The sequence below is a fragment of the Suricata suricatta genome, chromosome 3 (assembly GCF_006229205.1).
Source record: "Suricata suricatta isolate VVHF042 chromosome 3, meerkat_22Aug2017_6uvM2_HiC, whole genome shotgun sequence".
Taxonomy (NCBI): Eukaryota; Metazoa; Chordata; class Mammalia; order Carnivora; family Herpestidae; genus Suricata; species Suricata suricatta.
In genome coordinates this window covers 128,853,631-128,871,651 of record NC_043702.1, presented here as the reverse complement: position 1 = coordinate 128,871,651, position 18,021 = coordinate 128,853,631, and the positions used below count along the sequence as shown (strand labels likewise).

General features: G+C 39.6%; 1 protein-coding gene and 1 non-coding gene across 6 annotated transcripts in view; both read right to left on the bottom strand.

Moving 5' to 3' along the window:
* Positions 1 to 18,021, bottom strand: part of SOAT1 (sterol O-acyltransferase 1) — a 65,296-nt gene that overhangs the window by 20,320 nt on the left and 26,955 nt on the right. For all 5 annotated transcript variants that reach the window (XM_029935157.1, XM_029935156.1, XM_029935154.1 and 2 more), the window contains 3 exons: positions 16,052 to 16,110; positions 2,345 to 2,493; positions 1,461 to 1,520 (listed from right to left, as the gene is read on the bottom strand). In XM_029935157.1, coding sequence (XP_029791017.1) covers positions 1,461 to 1,520; positions 2,345 to 2,493; positions 16,052 to 16,110 — 268 coding nt within the window. The remainder of the gene's footprint in view (positions 1 to 1,460; positions 1,521 to 2,344; positions 2,494 to 16,051; positions 16,111 to 18,021) is intronic.
* Positions 5,367 to 5,470, bottom strand: LOC115288809. Its single transcript, XR_003907201.1, has one exon. It is a non-coding gene; the product is annotated as a U6 spliceosomal RNA (small nuclear RNA).

Below are 18,021 nucleotides of genomic sequence, written 5' to 3'. Positions count from 1 at the left end.
AAAAAAAAAAAGTAAAGAAAATAATAAGGGAAAAGCCCAAGACACACTTCCTATGGGGGGGGGGGGACTTTCAATGATATTTTAGATTTCCCTGGATTTGGTATCTTCAAATTCTAATATGACCTGAGCCATAAAATATGTGTTTTATTTCCTTGGTTAAAAAAATGTTTTATAATTATAAAATACTTTAATATTGTTTATTTTTATATAGTATAATTCTATCATTAAGATCTTAATTATAATGTCCAAAATCATTTATTTTCTCTTTTATGTGAAAAGTCTGCCTTTCCTCCCAGATACAGATTTTAAAAGATAAATTTCTTCAGACATTAGTGTGGCAAAACACTGAAACCGTATTCTACATAACATGTTCAGAAAACCAGCCTTCTTGGGGCGCCTAGATGGCTGTTGGCTGAGTGTCTGACTTGGGCTCAGGTCTTGGTGTTACGGGTCCGTGAGCTCAAGCCTTGCGTGAGGCTCTCGGCTGTCAGCACAGGGCCTGCTTTGGACCCTCTGTCCCCCTCTTTCTTCTCATCAATGTTAAGTAAAACAGATCAAGCTGGCTCACAGAGAGTGAATTTTCATAAGTATTAGAGATACTGGTTATACACCTCAGAGTGGGGGGGAGAGGGAGAGAGTCTCATGCAGGCTCCATGCCCAGCTCACAGGCCAGTGCAGGGCTCGATCCCACAAACCCAAGACCATAACCTGAGCTGAAATCAAGAGTAAGATGCCTAACCAACTGAGCCACAGGCGCCCTGAAGATGTATTTTTTTTAAAAAGCACATTTAGACGCTCAAGGCAATTCTTCAGCCCAACTATTTCAGATGACCTATACTAATGTGTGAAATTATAGCAGTAGGTTAATGAATAAAATGACTGAGTAAATAAATAAATGATCTACTCAGAAAACATTTTATAAAAGAAATAGTCATTACCTACCCAAAGTACACCTTTAATTTGCAGTTCACAAATGAGGTCACCACAATTAATATAAACTGCCTAAATTTTCTTTTCATAAAATTCACATAATCAGGATTCTAAACTAAGTAAATCCGAGAAAACTATCACGTCTCTTGGCTGGCTAGCCAATGAGATGAAAAATATATGTAATATATACCAAGAAGGCAGCAACACCAGAACTCTCATAAAGGGGTCTACCTAATCAGAAAACTTTTGTTTCCAGCTTTTTCAGTAATAGGTTCTCTGCATCGCAACTTCAAGGAGTTTATCAGAGGACAGTTAGCCATGGTTACCTCTAACTCCTCCTTTAAAACTAGATATAGAACTGGAAGATCACAAAGGAGGAAAAGAGACAGCAAGTATATAAGAAGTATCAAAACCGACAGTTCATATGAATATAGAACTCATTAAAGGTGCACAGATTAAGCAATGGTTTGAAAATCAGAACACTTTTAATTCAAACTAAAAACTTAATAAAATCAACTAAAAATACTCACTCTAAGAGAGACCGCCTTACAACAAAAATCTTTCCATGTTCTGGAGGTGCTCTGAGATCTCTGGGAAGAGCAAAAAATCAAAATATAAATACTTCAAATATATTAAGAAATGTAAATCTATAGATAAGAGAAAGAATACGACCAACTATAACATATAACATTAATAAAGCAGCCTCTCACTATGACCCAGGGACCACGGGAAGGGTTCTATGAATGTTCTCTCAGGTACCGCTGAACAACGCTGTGAGCTATACACAGGCCTCGGGAGGTAGAGCCGTTAGGCACCCCAAGTTAGAGCAGCGGTCAACGGCTCTCCACAGCCCAGCCCCTCCGGAAATGCAGGCCTGGCATCACACTGATGGCCACTCTCTTCTGACAGGCGTGGAGCCCTGCTCCCGTTCACATTCTGTGACTGCTCTGTCCTCTGAAACCGCAGTGAAATTTCTGCTACCAGGGCACCTGGGTGGCTCAGTTAGTTAAGCATCCGACTCTTGATTTTGGCTCCGGTCATGATCTCACAGTTTGTGATTTTGAGCCCCGCTTCAGTTGACCTCAAGCCCCGCTTCAAGTAAAAAACAAAAACAAAAAACAAAACAACCAGGGCCCCACTTCAGGTGAGCCCTGCTTCTCTCTCTGCCTCTTGCTCATTTGCGCCCTCTCAAAAAAACAAAATAAAACAAAACAAAAACATGGTTTGTTATAATATTCCTATTAAGATAAAAAAAACCACCCTTCTAGTGGTTTGTTTGCCCAAGGCAGCACAGAGCTAATAAAAAGTGGTACTGGCATGTGAAGCCAGGCATTTTTATTGCAGCCTGTATTCTGACCACTGAGCATGATCAGAGTACATGTTTGCACTAAAAGAAACTAACAGTCATACTTACTTAGCCCTGTGATTATTTTCTCCTTCGAGAACAGAAAAGCTCGTGATAGCACACCCATCACTGTCTAATGATGTTGATTTTTCAATGAGGTTGTTCACAAAATCATCAAAGTGACTGCCAACTTCCTTCATAAAAAATGGCTTCAATTCCTAGAAAAAAAAGCAAACACACATTAGGAACTAGCACATACTGGTGGGTTATTAACATTTTTCCAAAGGATTCTCTCAAACAGAGCTAGATCAAAAGAAATCCATGTTCAGGGTGAGTTCACAGAGGTAAAAACAGAAAAACAACTTCCACAGCTGAGCTGCAGTTGCAGAAATGGCTACTGAAGAGGCAACATGCTAATTTATGTCTTTTAAAAAATTTAACCCTTTTAAACATAAACCAAAGTAATCCCCTACTAAACAAACAAAAGATATATAAAAACAAAATAACAGAAATGATAAAAAGGATAGTCTATTTTGCTTCCAATTTTTATCTGGAAAAGAACAAAAAGAAATTTAAGTCCCTTTTCTTCTCAAGCCACCCTCCACCCACGAATACCCTCTGTTTATATTTTAGGTCATGTCTTTTCCACAGGCTATCAACATTTATACAATAATACTTGTTGCTACCTCCACAGCTATCTATTTATCTAACCATAACACACACACTTTCATAACATAAAATTGTTATATATTTTGGTCTCAAACTATTAACATCTTAAAACTTACACATCCACCGTTTTTAAAAAGTATGAAGCAAAAACATATTTCTTCAGGTTATAACGGGCCACCTACTATAGGTATTCAAATTGTAAATTTGAGCATTTTTAAATTGATAGGACTCATTTACATAAAGGAAAACAAAGCCTTACAATTATTTCAAGAAATAAGTGCTCATTCTCCTAAATTGTTTAGGTTGAACCTAAAATATCACAAATAGCTTTTTTCTACATTCTGTTATTCTATCTATTATACTAAGCGTTTAATTAAGTCCTTAAAAGTAAAGCCTAAATATATCAATGTATCTAATGGAAGCACATGAAGGCTTTTCAAACTGAGACGGAGAAACTAAAGAGATTCCCAGGATCTCTTTCTGTTCCTTCTCCTACTTCTACCCTTGCTAGGACCCGTACCCCTGCCTTGCATACTGCCTTAGATCAGATAATGCATGTCCTCCCTGTAAAGACCAAGGAGTTAGTGATTTCTTTGGAGTCTTCCAGCATAAGACATAACACCTACGGAGTGACCAGGTGGGGTGGCCATGAACAGTTTTCCAAGACCTCTGGGCTCCAGGGCATAAGTGGCTTAGGAAGGACACCTCAATGTGTGTCTTTGTTCCGAATGCCTAAGAACACATGTCACCAGACCACAATCCTCAATAAAAACCCTGGACTCCAAACAAAGACAATTCTCACTCCTCTTTCTTGAGTCTCCCAGACACTCCTTATCTACACACTCTAGGTCTTCAACAAACTCTGTTCTCACTTCCTCTCCGCAGGTTTTTGATTTCTATCCTGGGTGAAGCTAAGGACCCTCCTGGCTGGTCCTGTGGGACACCCCCTTCTCGGTCCTTGGACCCAGTCAGTCTGCATCAAAACTGCTCCCACAATTCCCAAATGCCTTTTGGGTCCTGGGCAGTGAGATTACACTAAAATCCTAGCTGTCACAAGACAGCAGGCAGAGATGGAAAATACAAGATATACACATATAAACACACAGTGGACTACCTACATGTCACCTGAGCAATATATAGCAGATCAGTAAAGAAAGCAAGTAGATGACTGGAAGTAGTGTTTTTGAGCTGGGAGTTGAGCTGAAACCTCAAAAAAAAAAAAAAAAAAAAAAGGAAGATTTCAGGTTAAGTGAAAAGTGCCAGAAGGAGACAATATGATGAAATGCAGAGAGACAGAAAAGTATGAGCCAAAACAGCAAAAGTGAACAACATAGGCTGCTTTTAAGAACAGAATATTGAGGACCTATATTCCTTAAAAGAAAGAATAAAGAGCTTTTATAGAATTATTTTTTCATATGAAGGTTACCTCCTAGTATTTTATTTTAGTTCTTTTGCCTGTTCCATTTCAATTATATGTCCACCCCCACATTTTGAAGTTTTTCAACAGGATGCTTTCCCAACAAATGAAACAAAACAAAACCAAAAAAAGTGACAAACCAAAAAAGGTGCGTTCTCATTTAGTCTCTAGAGTGGGACTGATTCATAAAGGTTTTTTTTTTTCCCAGCTTGTATGAAAATGTCCTATGCAGAAGAGAAGTACTTGTTCTGGGCACTGTTCCAGGCACTAGAGATACAACAATGAACAAAACCAAGACCCTGTCTTCATGGAACTTAAAATTCCAATGAAGGTAGACAGGACATACAAAATGCAGGATGGGTGTTATGGAAGATATAATGCAGAAGTTTGGGCGAGAGGGGGCGGTAAGGGTTTTTCATAGAGGTCAAGGAAAGCCTAAAAGATAATAGGACACTAGAGAAGATCTGAAGGAGGTAAGAGGGCAAGTCAGTGGATTATCTGTTGGGAAAGTATCAGGGAAAAAAAGGATCAATGCGAAAAACACTGAGGCAGGAACACCCTGAGCAAATTTGAGAAATATTAAGGAAGCAGGATGTCACAGCTGAAGAGGAATGATAAGAGCTGGGGTCAGGAAGTGGGGGCGGGCTGGCTGGCTCACATGGTAAAGCAAGTGACTCTAGACCTCAGGGTCCTGAGTTCAAGCCCCACGCAAGACATAGAGCCTACTTGAAATAAGAAAAGGAAGAGAGGGATGGCAGGAAGGGGGCTATACCATGTAAGGTCCTAACACTTTGCTCCTACTCCTAATCAAGGCCACTGAAATTTTGCTCAGCATTAAAAAAAAGAAGCTTGCGGGGTGCCTAGGAGGCTGAGTTGGTTAAGGGTCCAACGCTTGATTTCAGCTCAGGTCATGATCTCCTGGTTCATGGGAACGAGCCCTGGGCAGGGCTCTGCACTGACTCTTAGAGGAGAGTCAAACCTGCAGCAGGACATGCAGACGCCTGCTACCATGTGGGCTGTCCATGGAATGTCCACCTCACCCCTGCGCAGGGGCCATGCTAATCCCTGTATCGTGCCAACTTTAGTATATGTGCTGCCAAAGCGAGCACACGGGCTGTCCACTTAAATTCAGGATGCTGTGTGTCCCTTGCTAAAACAGCTCCTTTCTTTTAAATAGGCTCTACACCCCAAATACAGCTTGAACTCACGACCCCTGAGATCAAGAGGTATAGGCTCAAATAAATCAATAAACTCAAAAAGTGGGGGGGGGGGTGCTCAGTCAGTTAAGCATCCAATTCAGTTTCAGCTCAGGTTATGGTCTCACAGTTCATGAGTTTGAGCCTCGCCTTGGCCTCCTCATGGACAGTGAAGAGCCTGCTTGGGATTCTCTCTCTCCCCTTCTCTCTCAAATATAAATAAATAAACTAAAAAAAAATTTTTTTAAAGCCTGGAATCTTGAAATGGATTCCTCATATTCTGGAACCAGTGCCCTTCCCAATTAAATATGGGCTTAAATAGACCAGAAGCAAGGGGGGGAAAATCATAATAAATGTTACACAAATGTCAGTAAAAGCTGTTAAAACCAGGTCCTAATCCACCCAACTCCATGTGAATAGAGGACATAGTCAATGTCTTCTGTCACAAGCACTTGGCCTTACACACTACATGCCCACAGACAAGCCTTGGCCTACACCCCAAAGAACTTGCAGCCTTGGCCCTGTGGTGAGGAAACCTACAAACAATCTCCCAACCCTCACCCTCTTCATCAACTGTACCCCCTTCTTTTCCCCTTTCTTCTCTTTTCTCCATACTCCAAAACTCCTACCTTTTCTTCTTTTCTAGTCACTCCACAAATAAGAGTATCCCTTGCTATCCCAACCTGCTATCCAATCCCCAGAACCAAACTGAGTTGGAGAACATAGAGCACTTTGCCAGCACCTACGGTGATGAACAAGATAGACAGAGCCCTGCTCTCACGGAGCTCACCAGCCATCAATGAGGAATGACATAAATTATTAATGGTACAAGGAATGCCACAAAGTGGTATTCACACTGATCAGAAACGGAGAGAAAGTAAGAGAATTAAATCAGAGCCATCCCAAGAGTGTGAGGGCCAGTATAAGGTGGTGACAGATGTCAAGTCTCCTTGCAACTTGCTTTCACAATTGCCTCCCACATCTATAACCCCAACCTCTCACACTCCAGAGAGGACAGAACACTTCTTGGGGAGGCTGAGCTAAAAAGGTACTATTTTTTTTTAATGTGTGTTTATTTTTGAGAGACCATGAGCATGCGAGCAGGGGAGAGGCAGAGAGAGGGAGACATAGAACTCGAAGCGGGCTCCAGGCGCTGAGCTATGTGCACAGAGCCCGACCTGGGGCTCGAACTCACAAGCCGTTGACTGTGAGATCATGACCTGAGCCAAAGGAGGATGCTTAGAGACTGAGCCACCCAGGAGCCCCAAAAGGTACTATTTTAATATGATTCATTTAGGTCTCTTTTTCCTGAAGTAACTTTTATATGCAGGTAGGAAAAAAACATCTTTAGTGTTGAGTAATAAAGTAGTAAAATACAAGCTTTCAGCCAGGCAGAACTCGGTTCAAATTCTACCTCCACCACTTGAGTGTGGCCTCCAGTAAGCTATTTCACTTTTACAGTTACTCATGTGCAAAACTGAGACAAATAACATCTAACTTGCTAAACTGTTGTGTGAAAAAAAAAAGCCCCAAAACAAAAGCCCCTGCAAAAACTGCCCAGCCCAGTACCTGACATAGTTGTCACCTTACAGATACCCGCTGCTCCAACCTAGTCAGAGCTAACCAGCGATGGGAAACAAAAAATAATGTAAAATAAATATCATGCTACAATTATTTTTTATTATTTTTATTTAAATTACATACAGTGTAATATTCGTTTTAGGTATACAATATAGTGATTCAACACTTGCAATGTCACCCGGTGCTCAGCACATCAAGTGCCCTCCGAAATTTCCCACCACCTATTTATACCCACCCCACCCACTCCCCTCTGGTAACCATCCGTTCGTTCCCTAAGGTTATGAGTCTATTTCTTAGTTCACCTCTCTCACTGTTTTTTCCCCTTTGCTCATGTGTTTTGTTTCTAAAATTCCACACGAGTAAAATGTCTCTCTGGCCTATTTCACTTAGCACAACGCCCTCTAGCCGTACCCATGCCATTGTACTACAACTATTAAAAGGTTCAAATCTACCACATTCCTGTACACAGCATTATACCAAGATGCCTAATATTCACTTCTTAATGCCCAGATCTGTCCTCTTTTTCTGAGAAATTAAAATTAACAGAAGCTGGGGCCACCCAGACACGGGGAAGAACTCTGGTGTGCACACGAGTTTCCTTAGCCTCATTTCATGGATCCAAATACTGATGAAAATAAAGACGACTGCTTGCTACTGTCACTCCTCTTGTAAGACATACAGAAAAATACAGTACAAACAGTGCTCCACTTCTGCCTTTGGAGTTCTTCCAGAACATGAGACTGTCATTAATTACAGAACTTCACAATGTGATCACTATAAATCTGAATAGCCTGATATCAGCAACCTGAAAAGGAGACTGGGATGATACAGGCTTCCTAATTTGCTTATCTTCTCAATTTCATCTCTATTAGTATTAATTTCATCCAGCCCATGCATTATGATTGTCCCAGCACGATGACAAATGGACAGAAGGACAATCAAAGGAAGGAGACAGGCAGTTAATGAGAAACTAGACAAGCAGGGTGCTTAATCTATTTAAACAGAATCACTATATTTTAGAGCTCAAAGAAACTTCATCTTTTAAAAACAATATTTGAGTACAGCTCACACACAATGCTACTTTAGTTTCAGGTGTACAACCTAGTGACTCAACAACTCTATACGTGACGCTGTGCCCACAAAGGGAGCTACCATCCATCACCATACAACACTTTCACAATATACCATCGCCTATATTCCCGACCCTGTGCCTTTCATTCCACGACTTCCTCATTCCATTAACTAGAAGCCTGTATCTCCCGCTCCCTTTCATCCATTGTGCCTGTCCCCTGACCCGCCCTCCGCTGAAAGAACCCTCATTTTTTAAAATAAACAGCTGAACTAGGCAACCTCTAAGATTCTAAGAATTGGGAACAACCACCATGAAGCAAAGATCCCATGGTCCACCTAGTGAAGGAAGACACGCAGGAGTGATTAGAGATGAGGCCGAAGACACAAAGGGGCCAGAGTGTGACAGACCTTTAGCTCATTTTAAGAATTTTTCGTTTTATCATAAGAGCAACAGGAAACCGGTGATACTTTATTTTATTAATGTTTATTTATATGTTTGAGAGAGTACGCATGTGTCTGGGGTAGGAGGGGGGACAGAGAGAGAAGGAAAGAGAGAAGCCCAAGCAGGCTCAGTGAGCCGTGCTCAGCACCGAGCTTGGATGGGCAGGGCTCAGTCTCACAACTGTGAGATCATGACCTGCGCCACAATCGAGTTGGGCACTTAACCAGGTGCCCCACAATGATGTTTCACACACAGGTTTCATAAGCATGTCCAGATTGCATTTGAGAGAGATAATTCTTCTAAAAAGCTTTCCAAGTACAGGTTACCTTGAACTGAATTTTAAAATGACAAAAAAAAAGAGCAGGGTCATTTATGGATAGATAAAATCACCCCTTCAAAGGCACAGAGGCATGAAAAAAATAAAAAAGCAAACAGAGAAAGAAACACAAAGTACAAATATATGCGGAGTACAGTGTATAAAAAATTACGCTCTGACTCCACAAGGCTTCATTGCTAGTCCACGAACCCCTTATGTCTCTGACTCAATGCCCGGCTTTGTATGGAGAACTTTGCACGGAGAACCTTTAAGTTCTCAGTGATAGGAACCAGAAACCTGACCTTCCTGAGCAAAACCGGTAACACAATAGAATAGGTAATACAATGTTTAGGCCTTAAATTAACTCCTCAAGAGAGGTTTCCCCTAACGATCCACAATAAAGCTACCGTACCTTATGCGTTTCCTTCATCGCACTTCATACAATCTGAAATTCTATACACTTCTATTTTTTGGTGTCTTAATGTCTGCCCCCGCCACCTGACTTTAAACAGCGTGTCTTCTTGTTAACCACTGTACACCTAGCTCTCAGCAAAGCTACTTTCAAGACTGCAGGTGGTAAGTGTATTTCCAAACAGCTTTTGAAACCAACCCCTGGCACTGAAACTCCTATTCATACCACTGCTGACTACTCAACATCTATTACAAAGCAGAAAGTACTTGTCTAAAAGAATTCCCTCACCCTGATTTCTTTCTAAAAGCTAAGAAGAAAAAGGGACTAAAAATCACTACTGTTGCTATTGTTAGTAATGGCCATGACGTACTCAATATCTGTGATACACTGTTGGGGCTTTTATATATTAGTCTTAAACAATCTTTGTAAAATAGAGAACATAATTCCTATTTTACATAAGAGAGATTTAAGCTCAAACAAATCAAGTAATATAACTTGCCCAAGGTCACAGACCTTGTAAACTAGAGAACCAGGATTAGAAAGAACCCCCAGTCGAGAGGACCTAGGACATCATGTAACATTATATTGCTTTCTACCATACTGGATCTAAAATATTTTCTTTATAATTCGTGCCATAAACCAAAAAAGCAAAAACCTAAAAAAAAAAAAAAAAAAAAAAAAAGCCAACAATGTACATGTAGCCTGAAAATGGTAGGTAATTTAATAAATCAGTCCTATCACAGAATTTCATTTGAATGCACTAATATAAGTTTACAGTCATAAATAGTGTACTATAATAAATTCCTCCTCCATATTTTAAAAAAAGCCATTTGTTTGGAAGTTAGGTCTTGAGTGCAACTATTGTATAATCCTTAATCCAAGAAGCCAAAGTTCAAGAAACCCAGTGGCTAATGAAATTAGAGCTCTAAATTATAATACCCTTTTACTTAAAATAAAATTCATCCTGAGCTGTCTCCCAACTTTTGGTTAGACTACGATATTCCTGATATCTTAGTCTATCAGTCTAAACTGAATGAAACACACTTATTTATCTTCATCTGCTTAAGCAGCTCCCTCATCTTATCCAAAGGATGTATTTTGCTATTTCTCATCATCTTTACCAACCTCCTAAGCCGTTGTTAAATGCTGGAAAACCAGAAAGTATCTATCGTAGTTAACAAATAACACATTTGTATGGATGACTATCATGAAATCGTTTTATATCACATTGTCAAAGAACATTTTAACACACCAAAAAAACCTCATAAAATGTTTAAAAATATATAACCAGACATACAAATTGATACTGATCTTGCTGATGTAGCTATGCTGTACATGCCTACATGTGTCTACACTGTCCACAGGGATCTGTGTGTATGATGGAATGAAGGAAAACAAAATATTGGGGGTGGGGCAGAACCAGAATGTTCCTCAATCACTGATATGCAGAATATTACCACCTGACTAGTTCTGATGTGTTGGATTCTCATTAATGTAAAATCGGGAGTAACTACAACTTATAAGGTCTTCAATAAAGCTCTAAAACTATGTAACTTCCTATCACAAATACCAACTGACACTGACACCACATTATAGCTTTCAAAGAACATTTTTAAAGTATCCAATTCAGTTGTTGTTCCTCTTGTTTCACTATTCTATACACAGGGTTCTGAGCTAGCATGAGGACAGAGACCACGACTTCTTCAGAATCCCAGTACCTGACACAGTGCCTGACAAAGGAACTGAGGAGTTGGTAATTCACGGAGATGAGTTACTGAACATTCCCCTGAGGGCAATGTAACAGGCACCTATCTGCATTTTGTAACTGATGGAATCCTAAGAACAATAAACTGATTTTCCCAAGGCTTATCAAAGGAGACCAGGGACTGATTCATCTATGCATTCAGGCAAAATGAGAAAATGGAGAAAGGCAAAGGTCAGAAGGCTACAGTCACACACAGCCGAAAGATCCGACCAGAAGGCCAAGGGCAAGAAAGGAGAATGGACAGTTGTAGTAGAGGCTGTTAGGTGTCAACCCACTTTTTTTCCTAATTCAATCCTGCTCCTTGAAATTTACATGAAATGGCTGGAGTCACCTGGACAATGAAAAAGAGGAGCACAGCCCATGAATGGTAAAGCCCAGAGGGAGAAGGGGCCAGGGTCCTGGAGGACCACAGAGTCTCCATAACCCTTCTAGACTCCCCACCTCTAGATTATTTACATGAGACGGCAATGCACATCTATCTTGTTTAAGCCCCAATTATTTGTGTTTATCTTGTGTTTACCTTGTCTTAGTGCAACCGAACCTCAATGTATACAATAATCAAAGAACTTCTGGGCTGAAAAGACTCAGACTTACTGATGTCTCCAGCAGTCTGCCAATACATCAAATACACTGGCACTCTCCAAAAACGTTTTTAAAAGAGGTTACTTGGATGGGCAATAAACCATGCAAAGAAGTCCTCGTTTGCCAACATGCCACCTGAGCCTTGCTCATAACAGTTCATTCATTTAATAGTTAGGCAAAGGCATAAGGTATTCATGTGTAAAACAACATTGGAAATACTACAATAGAAGGAAATGAAATATGTTACAATAAAAATGTGTTTTTAAGAAAAAGAAACAGGAAGTAAGTTTTCATCCCCTCACATTAGACCTAGTGTTCCCACTACAAAGCTGTCTATATTAACAAAAGTTCTACAAGTACCAATCGCACCAAGGCATTCCCTTTCTAACTCTTCTTGTCCTCTTTTCTCTGCAAACTGTCCTCAAGGGTAAGGGCAGGAACAGAGTGTCTAGGCCAGGGCTGTACCCTACAGCCCTTCCCTTCTGGTCAAAATCCCAATTCTCTCTCTCAAAGATCTAAAATTCTGAGCTTAAAAAAAGGGACTAAAAACCTTATTAACTGAAAAATTCAGAAATATCTGAACTCTTGCTATTAAAGAAACCTTTTCCGTTTCCAAGAGCTCAAGTGTTCAACTTCTAGGATTCCAAGAGATACATTAATAGCTTTCAAATGTATTTTCTTTTCCTTAAGTAAGCCAAAGTAGGTTTCTTTTACCTGCAACCAAAGAAATAATTTGATAGTTTTGCTAAGACAATGTTTAAGCAAAGCTAATTTATCTATTAACATAAGTTGGTTGGGACTTAACCACTTGAATTTCTCTTGGACTGGTCCAAGAGCTTTTAAGTCTTATTACATTACAATTCTAAGTATTTCAAAAGGTCATGACTCAGGGTTACACAATGTTGTATGATCCCACTAGCACCAGATTTTATTTTAATTACTTAAAACCTTCTGATGACAGCACTTGGACCTAGATACGACCGTAAGAGATTCAATCAGTTCAACCATTGGTTTCATCATCTCTTGTTCTTCTTCCCTTCAGACTCAAAAGCTTGCTCAGTACTCAACAACTCTTTGCACACCTTTCTTTATGATGAGCTCCTCCATCTTTCAGAGCTTTGTCAGTTGCCAGATTTAGCAGTAAGCATACAGAAAACCAAGGAAATATGAACTTGATAACAAAGGACTTTTTTAGTCTAATTACATCTCAAATATTGCATGATGACTACAGAATTATTTGTTATTTATCTGGAATTCAAATGTAAGCCTACTGTATTTTATCTGGCAACTCCAGTTCTGTGAAGCTGAAAGAGTCGCCCAATAAAAGCTACAGACTACCATTCCCTTTACATCAGGTAAACGGTGAATTAGGAGCAAAAGTTTAAGTTAGCGATGCAATGACACAGACTACTGGAGCTGGAGGAGACCCTGGAGGTAGCTAGTCCCATATCCTCACCTTAAAGATTAGGGGAAGATGGTCCAATGTAGTTGAGTGACCAACTGGGCTAGAGCAGGACTCCAAATTACAAATGACTACAAAGATTCTTGATTTTCATTTGTTTTAAAAATTATTTCTAAAACCCACAAGAGAAAAGAAGTAAATTTCATGGCTCCAAACAATATTCATATACCTGTCACCTCAATGGTCATTTCACATTAGTAAATATCAATCCACAAAACAACAAAATATAACCAGTTAAGAGATCACTCTTATAAATGGGATAATTCAATAAAATTATGTTTGTAAAGCACTTAGTACAAGGCATGGCCCCTAACAAGACATCTAAATGTAGCTTCCTTCTCCCTGCCTGTTTACTCACTAATACTAAAATATTACATAGCTTCCTATCTTGTCTGATCTCCCAACTCTATACATCATCTTCAACTTCACATCAGCATTGCATTCCTAATAAATCTCCCTAAAAACATTCCAATTAATAAACAATGGCAAGATGTTCCATCTCTTCAGATATCAAATTGTCAATAAAAACATTCCTAAGTCAAATCACCAAAAGTTCACCAAAAGAATTTTAGTGATTTCACTCAGAAAGCACGGTGTATACACTCAGGGTATACACAAAGTATACAGTATACAGTATAAAAGAGGGAGGACATCACGTCAAGCTGGTACTTAGAACACTGGAGAAGCAGCGACGGGCGCCACAATTTGAAGGATATGCAGTATTTGACTGGTGAAACAGTAAGTTAAAGAAAGCTTCAAGCAGAAGGAACTTTATGAACAGGGCATGAAGGCAGAGAAGCAAATGGTTTACAATTCAGTCCCTATTTTGCAAATGTATTGTTCTATCATGCCCCAACAGGGGCACAGATGCTGATCAAGTGTCATTTCCAAAAGACAGTGGGAATTTCCTACCTCCACACTTCTGCTCCAGCTACGTCCTCCCTTGCGCTACTGTGTCATGCACACTTGCACAACATAGAGTAATAGACACTGGATTAGCCAACATCCACCCCCCTTCCCCTCCATTTCTTTCCCATTCTTTCATTCATTTCTTTCTCTCCTTCAAATCCTAACTGGCCAAACTAAAAACATAATAATTTTATTCACTGATTAATATACAAATCAGGTAAGTAGGATGTTGTCTTCATAACAAAGTTTCACCTTAAATCCTTGAAACATCTTCCCTATGTCCACTGTATGCCTCTCCCTATGTCTCCGTATGCTGGGAAGGGAGAAGGAGCAAGAGGAGGAAAAGAGGAATTTCAAAAGTAGCAGAAGATAAAAATAAACCCAGGTGTGTCCTGCCAGTCCAGAGGAATAAGGGTCAGAAATACTCTAGTCTGCCATAAAAACAAAATTTCTTTATTTTAATCACTATATTTACAAGAATGAGCCCTTAAAAACAGCACATGTGCCCTTAAGGAATTTTCTTTTGCTAGCCAAAATTATAAATTATCCCTCAGATAAGTGGAGGTTACCTAATCATCAACTCTTTAAACAGTCACTTATAATGGAACAAATTATTAAATGGAAAAGACATGCACCAGAAATGATCTTGATCACTGGAGTTGTAAAGGCTTACACAGGTAACACAATAAAATCAGGAAAAATATATAAAACTTAACACAATGTTACCTAGAAGTCTAGACTCAGTTTCAAACATAGTAAATACACCACAATATAAAAATATAGTGAGTCAGGGGCGCGTGGGTGGTCGGTTAAGCATCCGACTTCGTCTCAGGTCATGATCTCATGGATCGTGAGTTTGAGTCCCATGTTGGGCTCTGTGCTGACAGCTCAGAGCCTGAACCCTGCTTTGGATTCTGTGTTTCCCTCTCTCTCTGGCCCTCCCCTGCTCACACTCTGTTTCTCTCTCTCAAATAATGAGTAAACATTAAAAAAAAATCCAGTGAGTCATTACACTGTACAAATCACAAATATACTGAACGGATGAGTGGGGGAAGACAGAGGTCTGTTAATGTTAAGCAAATAGGTATTTGTACTAAAAATTCTAGTGCTAGCATCCCCTGGACTGAAAAAATGCTATACTTCCAACAGACAAGACAAAAGTGAAAGCTATGTCCTAGACTAGAGAACAACTGAAAAACTAGCACTTATAAGACACTAATACCAAAGCAGATGTAAATAATGTTGCACATACTGTTTTATGAAATATGATTATAAAAATACCTAAACTTAAATTATCCTCTATAAAGGCATATATGCATACTAAATTAATAAATAAAAACAAGCCTATTTCATCATTAATGGATGTCAACATACTCAAGTTGACCCAATAAGTTTTGGAAGTGATCTTCTCATTGGAAAAAAGATGGCCATGGATTTGAAGTTACGTTACATTTAGGTACATAGAGTATTAGATTATAGTAAAAAAAAAAATTGTTCTTTGTCTGATAGCATTTCCTGAGGGGCACTGCTGAATTCTGTATTGTAGAACAGTTCACCTCATTGAAATGGCTCCATGTTCTTTCTGATTTGGTATTTCTTCTTCATCCCTAACAAGGAATCTTTTTGGAGACTTATTATTTACTATGAACCACAATCGTTCCTTTCATAAAGCATTTGCACAGACATTCACACAATCAACTAAATCATGGGTCATAAAAATCAAGCTCTGCTGGTACAAGCCAGGAAATGAGAGTGATGGATGGGATGGAAGAGAAAAAAGCAAGCTGGGTCTTAAATGCAGGACGGTGAAGTGCCAGACCTTCTCTTCCTGCTCCAGTGTCAACTGACAAGAAAGGTAAATTACTCCTTAAGCAACTGAGCATTAAAAATCTTCCTAAACAAGGCTCCCTACCCTAACTCTACATTCTTCTTTCTGGAACATGGAGCTACTCACCTCTGCCTCTGCTGTCAGCCGTATCTTCTTTACCATCAACTGTTTTATGTCAATCCTACCTAAGGAAAGAAAAAAAGGTAGCTTTTAAGTTGATGGACATAGCTAACCATCACAATTTCTTTTCTTTCCTTTTTTTAAAAGTTAGTTTTTATTTATTTTGGGGAGGGGGAGACAGAGAGAAAGCGAGGACCCCAAACAGGCTCCCCACTGTCAGTGCAGAGCCCGACAGAGGGCTCAAACTCATGAACCATGAAATCATGATCTTAGCCAAAGTCGGACTCAACTGACTGAGCCACAGAGGCACCCCCTAACCAGCACTATTTAAATCATGAAACTCAAAATCAAGCAGAAGAGGATGACTATGTAAATTATGGTACAACCACAAAACATGATAACTCTTAAAAAATGAAGCATAGGCAATACCAGTAGGAGGAAATTTATACAGAAACATGTTAAGAAGAGGGGCACTGGAGTGACTCAGTCGGCTGAGTGTCCAACTCTTGATTTCAGCTCAGGTCATGATCCCAGGGTCACGGAATGGAGCCCTGCATCAGGTTCTGCATTGAGCGTGGAGCCTACTTCAGGTTTTCTCTCTCTCATGGGGTGCCTGGGTGGCTCACCTGGTTAAGCATACAACTTTAGCTCAGGTCATGATTTCATAGTTTGTAAGTTTGAGCCCCGTGTTGGGCTCTGTGCTGACAGCTCAGGGCCTGGAGCCTGCTTCAGATTCTGTGTCTCCCTCGCTCTCTGCCGCTCCTCCACTCATGCTCACTCACTCACTCTAGTTCGCTCTCTCTCTCTCTCTCTCTCTCTCAAAAATAAACATGAACAAAATTTTTTAAAAGATTCTCTCTCTCCCTCTGCCCCTCCCTTGTGTGCGTGTGTGCTCTCTCTCAAATTAAAAAAAAAAGGTTTAGAAGAAAAAAACAACTACTATATGTACACACAATGTCCACAACTACATTCATTATGATACTTAAGATACAATACTGACAGTATGAGAGATTAGACTCTGTGAATGGATCTTGCAACTGTAAATACTAAAATGCATAAGCAACAATAGAAAAATTAGATACACTGGACTTCATCAAAATTTATTTTTAATTTTTTTGCTACAAAGGACAACATGAGAAAAACAGACAATACATAGAATAAGGGAAAAAAATCTGCAAATCTGATCAGGAAATTGTATGTATAAAAAACTCTAAAGTATATAATTGGGGCACTTGGATGGCTCAGTCAGTTAAGTGCCGACTATTTCAGCTCAAGCCATGATCTCACAGGTTCATAAGATCGAGCCCCATGTCAGATTCTGTGCAGTGTGAAGCTTGCTTGGGATTCTCTCTCTCCCTCTCTCTCTGCCCCTCTCCTACTTGCTCTCTCTCTCTCAAAATTAAACATTAAAAAAAATATATATATATACATATATATATATATATATGTATATATATATAAAGAACACTAACAACTCAATAATAAAAAGACAAGTGATCTGATTTAAACATAGGCAAAGTATCTGAACAAACACTGCTCCCAGAAAGATATACAAATAGCTAACACTACATGAAAAGATGCTCCACATCACTGGTCACCAGGGAGATGCGAATCAAAACCATGATGAAATACCACTTCATGCCCACCAGAGGGCTATAATAAAATTAACAGGTGTTGGCCACTGTATACCATAAGCTTATACAACGTTAATGTGTTAGTTTTATCTCAGTACTGGTGGGAAAAAGGAGTTGTACCTGTAGGAAACTTTGAGGACAGTATTATTCAAGGACTGGATGTCATGGCTCTTCTATGATGCAATTAAGTACCCTGTAGCAGGGCACCTGGGTGGCTCAGTAGGTTAAATGTCCAAACTCTTGGCTTCAGCTCAGGTCATGATCTGGTGCCCAGCCAAAAACTGATACAGGAATGTTTATAGAAGCATTATGCATATTAACAGAAACTGAAACAACTCAAAT